This window comes from Phyllostomus hastatus, unplaced genomic scaffold (genome assembly GCF_019186645.2).
Source record: "Phyllostomus hastatus isolate PE091 unplaced genomic scaffold, TTU_PhHast_1.1 phas_contig_1, whole genome shotgun sequence".
NCBI classification, from domain to species: domain Eukaryota; kingdom Metazoa; phylum Chordata; class Mammalia; order Chiroptera; family Phyllostomidae; genus Phyllostomus; species Phyllostomus hastatus.
Window position 1 is genome coordinate 18750048 of NW_025333498.1, and position 17826 is coordinate 18767873.

General features: G+C 36.7%; 1 protein-coding gene across 1 annotated transcript in view; it reads right to left on the reverse strand.

Moving 5' to 3' along the window:
- Positions 1 to 17826, reverse strand: part of METAP1D (methionyl aminopeptidase type 1D, mitochondrial) — a 76556-nt gene that overhangs the window by 16913 nt on the left and 41817 nt on the right. The window contains exon 2 of the mRNA XM_045847421.1: positions 1273 to 1430. Within this exon, the coding sequence (XP_045703377.1) occupies positions 1273 to 1430 (158 nt within the window). The remainder of the gene's footprint in view (positions 1 to 1272; positions 1431 to 17826) is intronic.

The window sequence follows — 17826 nt, forward strand, 5'->3', positions numbered from 1 at the left end:
CACTCTCCATCACTTACTTAAATCCACAAGCAGTATGCAAAAAATAAACACTATCTTACACATACTTCTTTCAGTCTCAAAGTTTTCCACAGCTCTTTACAAACTACTTATGGGAACTGCTACATAAGCATTGTTGAACAGTACCCACTGAGGAGTTGGGGACAGGAAGCTGAGAGACATAACACCATTCAATTGCTATCACAGCAACTCTGGAAGGGCATCACGCACGATTTAAGGACCTGTCCTTATTTTTGTGTTCAGATGCGCTTTCTGAGACAGGTAACACCATTGCCTGGGTTCCCACAGCTTAGCTCTGGATGAGCATCTCTCTGAGGCAGCTTTCCCACTGGTACCCACAAAAGCTCCCAGCCTCCCCCACTGACTCTGTGCTCTTGTCTCTGCTTTGTGATCTGGCCAGGTTACAACCAACGACAGGCAGAAGGGCTATTGGGTTGTCACTGAAATTCTAAAACAATACATTCATCTCTCAGAGATTTCTTTTTTGTTTTTTTGGTACCTAAGAAAATACCAGGAACATACTCTGGGCTCTGGTTGCCTGTCTTGTCAGTCCTTTTGTTACAAAAACGGGTCGGTCACTCACCTTCAGGAAGTATAATATACTTAATGTGGGTTCACTGTAAAAAATGCATAAAAAGGGGAAAGCTGGTGTTTTTTTATGACAAATCTATATTTCTTTTAGCTATTTTCATCTTTCTAAATAACCTACACACCTTCTTTAGATTGCATTAAAAAAAAGGATTGTCTTCCCACAGAATTCTAATTTCTAGAAAAAGAGTTGAGAATTCTCTGAGACAGGATGTTTAATTTACTGTAAAGAAGATTCAAAGACAGTGGCATTAATAACATAAAAAGTATAAGAGCAGGCTTCAGGAAAAACAATCTAGTGTATTAGTTTCAAGTATCTCTTGAATGATCCCAATTTTATCATCATTTTTCCTTTAAAAACTACAAAAACTACACACATGTAGTTTTATCTTCATGTTCGAAATTTAATATATAAAATTTCATGATAGAAATTTTAATTCTAAACAAGCTAAGCAATTGTAAGCTCAGATCTTTATTTTAAAAAATTGACATTACAGAACTGCAAGATATTAAAACTTCTCAAATCATAATTTAAAATCACAGACTAAGTTTAAAAATTATCATTCAAACAGCTTAGAAATCAAAGGTGCAAAAACATTAGATTGCTTCTGCAGCTAACCTTTATCTTGGCTGGAGAAAAGCAGCAGATAATAGGCAATGCAGTACCTTAGGGACTGGATGAGCTGAAGAAACTGTAGCCGGCAAAACTACACTGTGTGAAATATCTCTTTGTCTCCGGAAAAAGAAATTTCTTCTTTGTTGACTGCTTGACTGCTTGTGTAAGTAGATATGATTGAGTGGTGAAGAGAAAATTCTATGACAACCTAGGAGCAGAAAGAGACATATTTTAAGTAAAGAAAAGCTAACATAGTGCTAAATTTTAAGATATTGCGTAGTCGCCTATTAAATCATTATTCTAATCCCTTACTGGCTCAAAAAGGAAAACCCCAAATAGAAAAGCAGTGGCATTCTGAGCTCTAATGCAGTAGTAGCACAGCATATTTATTAGCTAATACCATGTTTACATAAATGTTTGACAATGGAAAACTCTACTCTAATGGGAAACAAACATATAGAAACATCTGCTGAGCACCAGGTCTGTAAAAAGAACAATTTCTATGTGGTACCTTATGCAGCAATGTCCTGGATGACCCTAGATTTGGGGCACCGTTTGGGTGGCTTTTTATTCTTTAAAGCTGTGAAGAATCATGGACAAATTGCCAGCTGCACTTTTTGCCCTCGGTCGGATTACTACTCTGTGTTAAGCTCATGTGCAGTGGGGCATCATCCTGAAATTCACTGAGATGAATGCTCAGGTCAAATAAAGACTAGATAGCAAAAATGTAGGGTGTAACCCTGAAGGAAAATGAATACAGGGTCTTAAATTACCCAAACAGGAATTTTGAAATACCTACCAACATTTTAAATGCACATATCCTTTGACTCAGCAATTCGTTCTTCTGGGATTTTGCCTTGAAGATATTGTACAATGATGGGCATCAGAAGGTGAACCCTACTGCAGCATTGTTTGTGGTAGAAAAAGATGGGAAATAACCCAAATGTCCATCAGTAGGGAACTGGTTAACTATATTATGGTATATCTACACAATAGAAAACTATGGACCTATGAGTATACTAGACTATTAGACCTATTAGAGAGAATAAGCTAAATCATCTCTAAGTATTGATATAGAAAGAGGTCACAGTACATTGCTAGGAAAATAGAAAATGCTGAACATTATATATAAAAGCCCACTGATGCAAAAAGAGCTTATACATTTATATAAGTTTGAGTATGCCTATAATATTTCTGAAAATTGATATTCATCAATAGTGGTTATTTCTGGGGCATGTGATTGGTGCTGGGGATGAAGACTTCTTGAGTCATTTTATTTTCTTCTATACTGTTAGATCTTTTTAAACCACTTACTTGCATAACTTCTATACTTAAAATAGTAATTAAAACCCCCCCAACATAATTGCATGTCAGAGGTCAGCAAAACTACATCCCAAAAGCCAAGTCTGGCCTGCTGCCTGTTTTTATACAACCCACCACCTAAAAGTGATTTTTATGTTTATAAGTGGTTGAAAAAAATCAAAATCAAAATAATATTTTGTAACATGAAATTATATGAAATTCAAATTTCAGTCCTCCTAAATAAAGCCTTATTGGAACAAAGCTACCCTTATTTGCTTACAATTGTCTATGGCTGCTTGTGAGCCACAGTGGCAGAGTTGAGTGGTTGTGACAGATCTGGCCCTTTACAGAATTTGCAGACTCTTGATCTAGAGCACTGGCTCAAAAAATGTGGTACCCAGAATAGCAGGATTAGCATTAGATGGAAAAAGATGCAAATTCTTGGGCCCCTGCTGATTCAGAGACGCTGGGATGAAGCCAGCAATCTGTGCTTAAACAAGCCCTCAGGGTGATTCTGATGCACACACAAGTTTGCGAAGTACCAGCCTACAGTAACCTTTCAGCTGTCAAACATAATGGAAACACGCACTGCAGATGAGTACTGGCCCCAGAACTCAAGATGTCTAAATTCTTTGGGAAAAAATTACTATTTGAACAAACTCCAATGGCCAGTGATTGGATGTCATAAGTTTTACTCAGTTATGTTCTTCCATAAAGTTCCATTTAATATTGTTGAATCAAAGTTACAGAGGTATTTTAGGTATTATCTTAAATAATTTCAAATGTTGGACAAAATATCTGTAATATCACCTAAAGAAAGAAGCCTGAGGTATGTACATATTCCCTAGATTCTAAAGTACAATATTCCCCTATCACTGTTCCAAGATTGTCAAATGGTATATGATTGACAGAAAAAGGCAGGTGATTAGAAAACAGAAGTCTGGAGTTTCATCTCAGCTACACCACTTGCTAGTTACATGGTCCTGAGCAAGTTTCTTCTTTTGGGTCTCAGGTGAGAATTAATTGGAATACAGTATGTGTAAGCACCTTGCACTTAGTAGATGCCCAACAAATGACAGTTCCATCAAGAATACCTGAAGAGTAAAATAAGAGAGAAAACATGGGCTCCGCTATAGCTTCTAATACTAAGCACTTTATGTGTCAATTACTGTACTAGGCACTTTACATATGTTAGCTCACTAATCTTCCAAGAACCCTATGAATTGTGAAGTACGTGTTGTTCCATTTCATAGTTGAAGATAGTGAGGCACACAAAGGTAACTTCCCTGGGGATGTGTATAAGTGCCAAAGCTGCAGGAAAGCAGGGTGAGTTGCTCCCACAAAGTTTATTGCTTTTCTCACATGTATGAGAAAAAATGAGCTAACACACATGGGAACACCCAGAAAGTGTGAAAGGAACCATAACACTATTAAAAGTTACTGCTATTGACCTGGCTGGTGTGGCTCAGTGGATTGAGTGCTGGCCTGCGAACTGAAACATCACCGGCTCAATTCCCAGTCAGTGTACATGCTTGGGTTGCGGGCCAGGTCCCCAGCTAGGAGTGGCTGACTGATGTATCTCTTGCACATCAATGTTTCTCTCCCTCTCTTTTTGACTTCCTTCCCCTCTCTTTAAAAATAAATAAATAAAATTAAGAAAAATAAAAGTTACTACTAAGTTATTTTTCCAAAAGTAGTAATGGGTTGACCTAATCCATCCCCTCTGTCAAGACAAGCTCCCTTTGTTGATCAAACATATGATTCAGTGAGAAGTTGGGTGGGTGGTCTGTGGCTATGGAATAGAAAATCTAGGTTCCAGCTAAAGCAAAGCAAAGACTCAAGTGGAACCAATCTATGACTATGGGCCCCTTAACTGGAATCAGTAGTTCGGACCAAAGACATAGTTCTCTGAGGAAAGTATGTATTATGATACTACTAATAATGACAACACTGATAGGAAGAGTAACGATAATAGTGGTTAACATTTAACAGTCACATTCCTTGAGTAAGCACAGTGCTAGGTGCTCTACCTACATTATCTCTTACCCACTGTGCCAGGTGCACAGGCAGCTGTTGTCACTATTTGACAGATGAGGAAGTAAGGCTCAACCTTCGGTGATGGGTCAATGGCTGGCCCTCCCTCGGGTCCTCTAAGTCCCAGTCCAGGGCCGTGTCTGCCACCCACGCTGCCTTTCAGCAGTGTGCATGGGCTCCAGAAGCCAGCATGCTTTGCTTTAGAATGTGTTTTCTCAGGGAATAGATTTTAAGGAAAACGTTTTTTTAATCATAAAAAAATAAATAACACAAGGCCAGCCAACATTTTAGCATAAAGGTACTTCCCATAAAAATTCTTAGAACTGACTTAATTGAGAAACACTGTGGTAGTGAAAATAGCATGAGCTTCGAAGTCAGACAGGTCTGAATGACCAGAACTTCTGAGCCTCCCCTCCGTCACCACTACGGGAACAGCCGTTGTTTCCTCACTACTAGGCTGTGAGAGAATTAGCTGAGATAACATGTATATGTAAACTATCTTTAAAAAGTAGGTGCTTCATGAATGTTAATTTTTTCCATTCCCTTCTCAACTCTTTGACATGTTTACCTTGGACTTCTAAATTTATTCTTTTATTCAACAACTACTTACTGAGCTTCTCCTATATGTTGTGGATGCAGAGTGAACCAGGTGACAAAATCCTTGCTCTTATGGAGCTTATATTCTGTGGTGGGACGCAGACAAGAAGCAAACAGATACATTAGATTATATCAAATGATGCAAAACAGGCCAGAGTAACACAGCACTGGATGGCTGTGGGAGCTAACTTCTACTCCTGGCCCTACCAAGGGCTAACTCTGTGACCTGGAGCAGTAACATTAACAGGGAGCCCTAACTGAGAGCTTACTGGTGTCACAGATGCTGCCAATGACATAGGATGCTTAGTAAAATGAGGGAATTGGACTTCATAATCTGTGAGGTCCTTTTTAACTCTGACATTTATGCCTTCATCCAGCAGCATTAGACTGTCATGCTAAACATTCCAGGTAATGAGATGATATAGACTCTGATCAATTTTAGGACTCATGAAGATATTTTTTAAAACAAACTTTTAAAAACCTTATTTATTTATTTTTAGAGGGGAAGGGAAGGAGAAAGAGAGGGAGGGAAACATCATTGTGTGGTTGCCTCCCACATGCCCCCCACTGGGGACCTGGTCTGCACCCAGGCATGTGCCCCAAGTGGGAATTGAACCAGTGATCCTTTGGTTTGCAGGCCAGCACTCAATCCACTGAGCCACACCAGCCAGGGCATGAAAATATTTTTTCATTGTGGCTGATAACACAAAAGAGAGCTCATCTTTATCGGTATTATAAAGTTCAAGTACATAGTCATTATAGAGGGAATCTTTTCTATGAACTTAAACTTGAAGCATGAAGTCATCAGGCCTCCACTAGGATATATGGATGAGGCTTTTGAGACAGTCACCTCTAAGATGAACAGTATTGTCAATGTACCTGTTCTGCCAATTGATGGGCTCACTGCTGGAAAGATGCAGCCACATTCACACATCACAAATGTTGGGAACACAGCCTGGACATATCCAACTTGTTAACAATTATGGTTGGGCAGTGTACTCAGCAATTCCACTTTCATAGCACACTTTTTTATTTGAAGAAAAATCTTTTCTTTCAATCTGATTAAAGACATCCTATAAATGTTGTTATAAGATAACAGGATAATTAGATACCATACCATTTTATTCTACTATTCATTACAAACCAGACAAAAATATGTATTGTTTTCATAGGTGAAATGAAGAAATGGACTTAGGTTAATATGCACCTTTTGAAGATAATGATCCCCCACTTAATGTGGCCAAAAAAAGGGAGGGGGCAAGATCCTCAACTTCATCATATAGTAATTAATAAATAATAATTAACAAATTATCTAGACAGAGAGTGGACAAAATTAAAGTCCCCAATCCCAATGATATTTGGGTCACAGGTTAACCAAACTACAGTATCTGCTACAGATCATTCTGTAAAAGGTTTGTTGAATTTTCTATAATAAGCACCATTTCCTTATAAAAGCACTGCTTCATACACCTAAGACTAATATAATGTTATATGTCAATTATATGTCGATTTTAAAAGTAAGTAAGTAAATAAATAAAAGCATTGCTGATACCTTCTTATAACTATGCCTAACTTTTTTTCCAATTGGTTACTTTCAATGTTACAGCTAATGTGATACACGACATCCATCATCAGATGCAGGAACACCAGCCAGGTTTCCTTCAGCCACAGGGACGGTCTCTCCATCTCTGGACACCCTTATTCTCTCAGGACCCACAGCATACCCCCTTTTGTTAAAGCTGTTTTTGGGAAACAAGGTTCGGGAGTGTACTAGTTATTGCAAGGGGCAAGCTGACTAATCTGAAGTTTAGGAGACGTCAGTAGAAAACCATCAGAAACCTCATGAGAGTAGAAGAGCCCCAGATCAGCAAGGAGCTGCTTTGGACTAATTTGATCTTAGACATGATTGGAGTGAGGGCTGTTACTGTTGACCATGTAATAGAAGCTCTGTGTAGGGTTTTCTTAGGCAGTAAATCTATGTTATTTGTTATGAACACTAGAATATTTACTGTTATCACAGGTAATAAGAATTCTTTTCATTGTCACAAAAATTCTATCGGTGCCTAGTTTCAGCTGAACATTGGAAATTGGAGGCAACTGCTTCTTTCACTTCAGAGAGGAGCACACTGTGCGGCCTGCATGTCTCCTGAAATCGCTGTCTGTCCTCTGGATCCTGCAGCACGTTCTTCATATTTTAAATTTGTGTTGCAATAAAATCGGTTATGATTTTAAATATTTTTATATTTGATAATAGCATCAATTTCTAAAAGCTGCATCTTATCTCCCTTTACAGATTAGGTCTGGAAGGTGGGGTTACAGAATTCAAGTATGACAGAGGGAGGGATGCATTTTAAATAACCTATATTGCTGCACACGTATGCCCTGTATTTACTGGCCTCTTACTCAGGGTCCAGTTTAATTGTTATCTGCTCATGCATTCTATACCACATAATGAAACGCTTCCATTTCATCCACTGAGCCCTAGGTTTTTATGTGCACCTCTACCAATGACCCTTAATTAAGCTGATTTTACCCTTGAAAATGTGAGGGATTTTTTTGTTTTTTGTTTTTTTTTTTTGGTCAGCAAGTATTTTTAAGGGAGAGGTCTGAATGAACTTTCAAAGAGACACTTAAATATTTGTAATTTTAAGCAGTTGTAAAACTGAACAAAGCATATTTGTACTCAAGTGTGGGCTACCAATACTTATATTTTCACTGCACATTTCCAGGGAAGCACTTTCACCCTGCAGCGTGCCATCAATTCCCAGTTACGTTACATTTCAGAGGTATCAAATATCTGAACAGAAAACAACACAATAAAGTAGCCTATACTACTTTATATTAGCCAACAATGTCAACCAGAGATAATATGTAATTTAAAAGACACCTGTAAAATGTCTTACTGAGTGTATTTTTCATAATGATCAGCAAATGCCAAAGTCTAGTAACAAAACTATTATTTATAGCGTATCAACATCTAATTGATTTTACAAATAGAGGCAATTATTTTGGATGAAGGGAGGAATGCCTGCCAGATTTAAATGATTTATGATTACTAAGAGAGAAAACAACAATGTTTTGCTAATTCATTTTCAAATACAGCTCTTACACTCACTGATAATTTAAATTTTAAACCAAATGATTTGCTTAAATAATACATTAACTTAAAAAAAGCAAATTGAGATATTTTTAACTGTTTAGAAATATTGCTTCCTACAGTAGGCTCAGAAGGGACTACACCATAGAAATACACTTTCAAGGCAGAATTAGAACCACAGAAAGATCACACTTCATGAACTCCAGCCCAGAGCAGGAGCTCGGGCTCTCACAGCACTGTGTGTTTCGGGTCCAAAAGAGAACAGTGCAAATGCACCCATGCCTTGTATTTCTTGAGTAAAACAGAAGCTCAGGTTTCACAAGAAGTAACCTGTGCATTTGTTGAACAACAACAACAAAAAACCCAGCTAAGGGAATGCCCTGGGCTGAAGCAGATACTGATTGGGCAAAGCTAAAGGACAAGGGCTCTTGATACTAAACAAAAGCAAATTCATTCTGTTGACAGATGCTGATTACATCAAAGCAACAAGGAACTCCTCCAATTCCAGTTTTTTAAAAAACAATTAATATCATTCTACCATCTACACAATAAGGACAGAGTAAGTTTTTAAACCAATCATAATAAACATTATTAAACTTGTTTTCAAAAAGTTTCAGTTCAATTGAAGACTATTCTGGAGTGTTTTTTAGCTATGGGCTTCTCCAAACAGTGGTTTATTCATTCCCATGGACATGTCTGGGGAGGCACGCTGGCCATGCCATCAGCCAGCCCCTTCCTTCCAGGGGTTAACTGCTCCGGCTGCCAAATAAAATACAGAGCGAGCCATGTAATTATGGAGACAGTCAAAGGGCAGGCTCTATTTTGAAATCTATTTGCACAGACAAGGTCTTCCAATTGAGCTTACAGGAAACAAGCTGGTAAAGAGCCTCCTTCTCCCCAGATGCTTTCCACACTTTTTGTCCAATTCAGGAAATCATGGATATGGACACCATACACCATTGCTTCCTGGATTTCAAGCTAAGATGCCATTACAAGAAGGGTAGATCTATTTCACAAACCATTAAAAAACATTTCCCCCCCAATTAACAGCATTTGGAAACAGTCTCTGAATGATAAAGCTACAGTGTTTATGAAATGACATTTATAAAGAAAATGTTATTATGCAGATATTAGAAAACAGATCATGTTCTTTAATGCTCAACATAAAGCACAGTTGAGTTAAAGTATACTGGCATAAACACCCATCTGAAGCAAAGATTCTACTTGACATCCAACGGTGTTGCTCTGAAAAGCACTGTCATGTGACATTCTGTGGTCTTAAAAGACTGCTAAAACAGTAACAGAGACCCACAGAAATAAAAAAAGAAATGTGTAAAATATTTTAAGTGACAAAACATCACAAGTCACTTTTATGCTGAAACAAAAATTTGTAGTGGCACAGTGCTCTCAGCTTGTGGTATCTCTGAGACTCCATCATCCTCATACACTACTAATCAAAGTAAGTGGTCAAATGAAGGTGTGATGGAGGTCTTCACCACAGACACTAGCTCGTGGATGTCAGAACTCGTCATCAGGCCATTACAGCAGAGCCTGGGAGTCCTGGTTCCAGAGAAGACGAGCTGGAAAGTCAGCCAGAGTTGGAGTACTTCTGGGGAGAGGAAGAGCTGTGGCCTGAGGGCATTCTCTTCCAATAATAACAACATTCAAGAATGATGCCCAGGTCGTGGCAAAACATGACCTTCCCCAAGGCTCCATCAGGAAGTTGGCTCCGTATACATCCCTCCTCCTTTTTAAAATTTATCAATAGCAACTGATATAGTATAACATCAATGACAAGTTCAGAAAGGGTTTAAGAAAATACTTCATTTAGCTTCCTTGCAAAAGCTAATTGGATAACATGTGATGATTCATTAATGTACAACGCTAGTACCCTGGGATCTATGACTTTAACAAAAAGCAGTCCCCTACTTCTTGGGAGACAAAAACACCCACCTATTCTAGAAACACAGATTAATGAACATACCTACTTACTAAAGTAGACTCACGTTTGTGGGCCTAGAAAAAAATTTTCTTAGGGTGGTCCAGCCACAGCTGGGGAGGGGAGTTAATGACTACAATGAAGAACTCAAAGCCTAAACCTAAAAGCAGATCATTTGATGGGTAAGTGGAAATTACACAGAAATCATTAATTTGTATAAGAAAATAGGACTATTGTATGAAATTTATCCATTTAAGATAAAAATGTTTACTTCAAAATTTTAATCTAAATTCATTTTTATAATCATAAAATGTTGAGTCACACTGAAATAGTATATGCTTAGAAAATCCTGTTGTCTCTCAGCTAAAGTTTAGAGAAAGCAGCTCTTTAGCGCTTCAACAATACATATACTCAGGCAACTTCATGGACAAAGAAATATTGTATTCTCCTAGGGGAAATAAAGGAGCTGTTTATTAGGGCTATGGTTAAAATGTAATAATTCATTCTAGTTGAGCCCTGTGAAAAATGTCATCAAAATATCATTTTCTTTGCCAGATTTTCTGGATGCCGTAATATCATTTAAATACAGAATAAAAGACAAGCTCTGATCAGAGCAGAAGTACAATGCCAAAATGAACCAAAAGCAAACGTCGTTCCAACAAAGAAACAAAAAAGAATTTCACACAGTCCTGAGACGCAGGGAATGCACACTTCTGGTTTAGCACAGAACATCTGGCAAACTTCAACTTCCCAAAGCCTCCAGAAAAAAAAAGAAACTCCCTGTTACCTCACACATTGTGGTTAAAGAAGAGGAAAATAGAAAAAAATTTATATTCAAGCATGTAAGAATCAGAAAGAACAATTTCATAGAAATCACAATTTCACAGAAATCACACACGGGCTTCAATTTTAGAGAAAGACCATATAAAACCATCATAAGTTTAAAATAATTGATATAGTAAGAAGTTGTTCTTTATTTTTTGAAGAGCATATTCATAAATATGACTCATGAAAATACTATTAAATATTAGTATTTTGGATAAAAATATTCAGTAATAGAAGACATTGGGACTTTTAGTTTATGATCAAAGTAACAGCTTTAATGTGAATATTTTTCAATTGTATTAAAGCATTTGAAAAGAGTGTAATTTTGGTCTTCATCTTACAATAGTGTCAACTGAATGCTATCTGCAACATGCTTTAGTTATATTGTTAGATGTATTTCTTTTTCTCTTTTCCCTCCTCTTTTCATGAGCTATTTAAAGTTATTTATGCAAACAACTGGTATAAAATAGCTCAGAGCTTTGACCAAACTGCAGTATTAATACCAAAACCACCCCCCAAAACCTACGATCTTAGTATTTTCCTGAGAATGCTTTCACTGTATAACTCCAAGTGAAAGATGCGAAATAAAAAGAAAACACTTTAGCAGGAAGCCTACAGTGGTTGTTACAACTGTGGGGTTTTGTCTCTGCCCTGCAACCCGGCCACAGGAGTGGTGGGTAGGTAGGTAGGTTGGTCAACAATCACAACCTAAAATGAGAAAGCTAAAGCTCTAGGAAAACAATATACTTCCAAATGTCTGTAGTTGTGATTACGTAGATTAGAAACAACAACAGGTAAGATCATGCATTAGGTATTATTTTCACAAGAAAAATAAAGAGAAAATACACAGTAGCTTCTTTAGTAAAAGACAAAATTCCAAATGACCAGAAGGCAGCTTTTTGGACTGATGCAGTTATGTTGTCACAAATAGTTTTATATTCAATTCAACCATGTAGACTTAGTTAACCACATGAATAATCACTCCATAGCTTTAGGCCTGGATGCAAAAAGTGCAATGTATTAAAATGGTGCAGGCTTAAAAGAAGAGTCCAGTAGAAGCCTCTTTACAAACTGGCCCTTGTATTTTTTTTTCAGATATGGATACTCAACTATAAAACCATTATTTTTTGTACTGAAGACTAAAAATTAAAACCACCACCATAGTTAACAAAATGTATACTCTTTAAATGTACAAGGCAGACAGCCTCTTATAACTGAAAACACAATTTTACTTGAAAACTTTAGCTGACAGAGATTATTCACACTTGGTGAAATGACAAATTCACCATCTCATTTTTAGATTAAAGTCTTCAACCTAACCACAATACTGAAATCTTTGATGTGTACAATATTTGAAATGTGTTTATTATCTAATGTGAAATGTACTGAATATTTTTTGAACTATACTTCTACCAGAGTGCTACAAAAAGAAAACCAATTCCAAAATACCTACATAAAATACTGCCAACTTGGAGGTAAAAAGCAGGAAACATTGTGGAATTTAAAACACTTTGTACTTTGCTAGTGAATGGGATTTTCCTTCAAAATTGTGCCTCCCTAATTATATTTGAATTCTCATTTATTTTTTAATGATTTTATTTATTCATTTCTTAGAGAGAGAGGAAGGGAGGGAGAAAGAGTGGGAGAGAAACATCAATGTATGATCGTTTCTCACACACTCCACACTGCCCAGACATGTGCCCTGACTGGGAATCGAACAGGCAACCCTTTGGTTCGCAGGCCGGTGCTCAATCTACTGAGCCACAACAACCAGGGAACTGAGCTCTTGTTTAAATTGGTTTCCTTCTCTGGCACTAGTTGGTTTACTCGGACAAGTTAGTTAAGCTCTCTGAGCCTTAGTTAGTTTCCTCATCTGTTAACAGGAACGCCTTCCTCACAGGATTGCTATGATAATTGTATGATGTGAGGCCTACAAAGTGGCACAAGGCAGCACTCGGTAAATGGTAATTGTGATCACTGGTTGCCTGACTGTGGGAGAAGGTCACTCTAAAATGGACTATCAGTAGGTAGAAACCAGCCTGAATTTCAAACTGTGCTTTGGGTAATTCACAAACTAAGTACTTCACAAAGTGCATTGGTCCCAGAACTGCTACTTAAAAATCACTTCATCCAAAGCACTGGACCTTTTCTACCTTTATCACAGGACCACCCTGATAATCAAATAAGATCGCAGATGTATAAATACTTCACAAACTAGACAGCATCTCATGATTGTAGTGTACAGAGAGAATGCTTAAACTCAGTAAATTATGTACCGCCCAATTCTGAAAATTTTCTCAGAGTTCTTGGTGGAGTCTTCCTCAGATGCTGATGGCTAATTGTGAGGTTCTAAGGAAAATCTCTTCTTCTATTCACAGGCATAAGAGACCCCAGCTTTTCTCAAGAATCATATCCTTCCAAACACATTAGTATATAGAATAGTTTTTATATTTGTAGAAAGGGTGAAATGGAGAAATCATGGTATAGAAAAATTCCATTGGCAGTGAAGACATTCCCTATAAAGTTCACTATCATGAACAATTTTTAAAAAGGTTTTATTTATTTATCTTTAGAGAGAGGGGAAGGGAAGGAGAAAGAGAAAGAAACATCAATGTGTAGTTGCCTCTCACACGCTCCCAACTGGAGACCTGGCTCATAACCCCAGCATGTGGCCTGACTGGGAATCGAACCAGTGACTCTTTGGTTTGATGCCCGTGCTCAATCCACTGAGCTGCACCAGCCAGGACTATCACAAACAATTTTAAGGATTAGGTAGGAACACTGCTATTTTTATTATGTTACTAAAGAGTGTTTAGTCAATGGTATTTATCCATAAACTGTTTTGTAAGAACAGTTTACAAAACTGGTGGTAAGTTCTGTAACTTAAAGTTTGTAAGAATTTCAACATGTTTGTCTCAGTGTGCAACTATTTAATAGAAATATCCTAACAGTTACCAAATCTTATTGTTTAAATGCACCAAGAATTCTTCTTGGCATAAAAATTTCTGTTTATTAAACAGTGATACAGGAAGAACTTATTTACATTTCAAGCACTACCAACATACATCATTTATGACAAAAAAAGAGGCAAGCACTCCATAAGAAATGCTCAATCACTGTCAATCACACACACTAAAATATACATAAACCAAAGCAAGCCGTGTGAACTATATTAAATTCAGCTAAACACAGAACTGCCAACAGAGCAAACAAAAAACAAATAATTACCAGTGACTCACACACATATTACACAATACACAAAATAACTTGTAAAGGTGTAACCATGGAAACCTGATAACCTAAATTCAGTGCCTTAAAATTTTCCATTTATTTAAACACCGTGTAAATGATGTCTTTACAAAGTTTAATTATTTCAAAAGTATTCAAAGCTTATCTTTGTTATCTGATCATTGATCAAAATAGTTTCAAATATAAATTAGCTGTCTTTAAAATTATTCAAGGACCAATTTAATGAAAGCATGATAAAAATGTCAAACCCTTTTTCTAATTTTTCAGCAAACTGTTATTTTCACAACCACTGATTAACAATTGAAAAACTCAACTATATACAATAAATCCTATAATAGTCAAATATTAAACCATACTTTGACATAAAGACTTTCAAAACTTACACTGTTGCATGCAACTACCCCACTTCCTCTAATTAGCAACCAAAGCTATTAGCTGTTTCAGTTTATAGGTTATTTTCAATGACAATTACCATTTGAATAGTTTAATATTTAATGCCATAGTCAGTCCTAATGTCTTATAATTTATTTCATAAGCAACATAAGTGAAACATTATTTTTTAGTTTACTGGCTCCCACACTTAAGATGTAATGTTCAGTGTGTATTTCATTATGTAGATGAGCAATGGATGCTGTTTGACATGATTTAAATGGGTCAACAGTATTTTCCTAGTCACATTAATCATTCAGACAGCTAGAATGAAAAAAAAAAAGGCCCTGAAAACTAAAACTAGAGAATCTATTCACACAAATGACACTCACCACTGGCGGGTTATCTAGGATGTGGTTAAGGAGAAGGAAGAGTTGCATACTTTGAACACATGTTTCATTATTTATTCAGAAACCACTTCAAGATCCTAGCTCCATTTTCAGAATCCAAGTGAACACCCACAGGGACAGATTTCTGAGATATCAAAGTGTAACTTTAAAAAAAAAGCATTAGATGGAAATCTGTAAAAAAAAACTTTTTCATTTGAGAAGAAAGAATAAAATTTGGGGAGCCCAGCTCCAGTGATGCTGGGTCCCAAGGGTAGGGTCAGACGTATGGTATCTATAAAAACATATGGCAGCACAGATGAGGACACAGCCCTCACTCTGGACAATTATGCTGACTTCCTGCTGAGGGCTCCTAGAAAGTGAAGAGGAGAAGGAGAACAAGAAAAAGCAGAACCAGCCCTTAGAAAGAGCTGCCGGTCACCTGGATCCAACCCTGAGTCAACCAGAAAGAATTTGATGAGGAACATGGAGAGCAACAGACGTGAACTCACAAACAGCAACTCCGCAGTTTTCTTTTTTTTGCCTCATCATAACTGACTTTACATTGGGTCTGATCGAGAGATGATTTGGTCTACCACTCAGCATGCCAGAGTACTATTCTGCACAACCATCCTACCACTCTGTTCCTTATGATTCAGGTGTGTTCTAAAAAGTATAGAAGTGACATACAGTCACACCCCACCCAAGGGAAGCTCTTTAGTGGGTCTTTGGCAGCTGTGAAGACAGTGTCTAGCATTAACTTTTTCATTCTGAAAAAGACCCACTTCTTTGGGTCTTTTATCCCTCAGGAAGATAACCTTCTGAAAGGTCATCCTCTTAGTGGATGTGCTCTGCCCTCTCCTGAAACCACAAAGAATGAACCAGAGTTCATGAGAAGCCTGTGTTTTGTTTTCCTTATTATGAAAATGGTACATATGTGGTATTAGATATTTTTATAACATTGATGAAAAAGCAGAAATAGCAAATAATAAAAAAAACAGCAAAAGTCTTCCTCAATTGATTACTGCTGACATTCAGCAAATACACTTTAGAACATTTCTCTATGTACCTACTAATTATACTGTTATTATATTTTTATAGAATATTAATTTCACATTTTAAACATATTCTATCTATACATGTAGTTTTATTAAATGGCTATTTTAAAAGCAATTAATTTATCTCCATATGGAAGATATGTCTAATTTATCTCCATATCTTCATATGTCTAAATATGGAAGATATCCTTCTCTAACAACACAATTTAGATCTACATGGTCCTTTTTAGGCCTCTTGGGTTGCTTTAGTGGTTTCACAGTATTCCTTTTATGGATGGGTCACATGGTACTTTATTTAACCAATGATCAGCATTTAGGTAGGAGGTTTTATTAGTTCTTTTCCTTGCATAATATACTTTTTACAAATACAGCTGCACATATGACCAATTATTCTTTTTAGTTTAAATTTCTAAAAGTAGAATTCTCTGGGTTAAGAAGCATGCAAAATTTTGACATATTTGCAAAGCTGTTCTCCACAAAATAGCAATTTATATTCCCATGGTACTTATTTGCCTACATCCTCACCAATATTATTGCTAGTCTCATAAATGAAAAATGGTATCTCACTTTTACTTATTTTTCTTCAGATATTGCTGAGGTTGAAGATCTTTCCCTTTATTTATGTATTCATACTCTTTTGTGATTCTCCATTTAGGCCTCTTGGTGTTTTAAAAAATTTCATATTAAGTTTCTTGGGGTGACACTGGTCAATGGGATCATATGGTTTCACGTGTACATTTCCACAATTCAAGATCTGTATATCATACTGCAGACTTTGGGTTGTTTTTGCTTGACTAATTCTTAAGACTACTCTGAGAATCTATGTACTATGTTTTTGCAAGTGTTTTTTCAGTTTGCCATTTGCATTTCAACCATATTTAAAGTGTTTTGGCCATACAATTAATTAGGTTTACACTGAATATATGGATTAATCTAGGGACAATATAACTCTTTATAATGTTTAGTTATTTTTATTTAAGATGAGATTTCTCCACATTTGCTGCAATATTTGTAATAACCTTCTGTAGAGATCTAATGCTTTCTTTATAAAGGTCCTGCACATTTCTTATTATTTGCTTATTCCTAGGTATTTTATATTCTTGGTTACTTTATAAATGGAATGTTTTCCACTAAACTTTCTGCCTAAATACAGGGCAGTAATCTTAAACTTATTTTTCTTTAGCTTTAAAAATTTAAGTATGATACTTTAGTGTCATATTTTTATGTTCCTTAATATATAAAAATAAAACATACATACAGACTCTCACTTTTTTCATTAAAAAAGGAGTTAAGACTAACTGGGGTTAACTACACTTTCCTGTACATCACAGCCAACTCACCCTCTTACCTGGTCTTTCCCAAATATTATTCTGAAGTGCTGAACTGGGTGGGCTAACAGGTGCTAAAATGCCAATAAACTAAAGGCACCAAAAAGAGAAGGACAGACTGGTGGCAGGGGTTGATATTTAAATTATTTCCAAAACTTTTTTTTTTTAGAAATGCAGTTTTTGGGTTTTTTTTTTCATTTTAAGATTTTTTATTTATTTATTTTTAGGGAGGGAAGGGAGGGGGGAGAGAGAGAGAGAGAGAGAGAGAGAGAGAGAGAGAGAGAAACATCAATGTGCGGTAGCTGGAGGTTATAGCCTGCAACCCAGGAATGTACCCTGGCTGGGAATCAAACCTGGGACACTTTGGTTCCCAGACCGCGCTCAATCCACTGAGCTACGCCAGCCAGGCAAATTATTTCC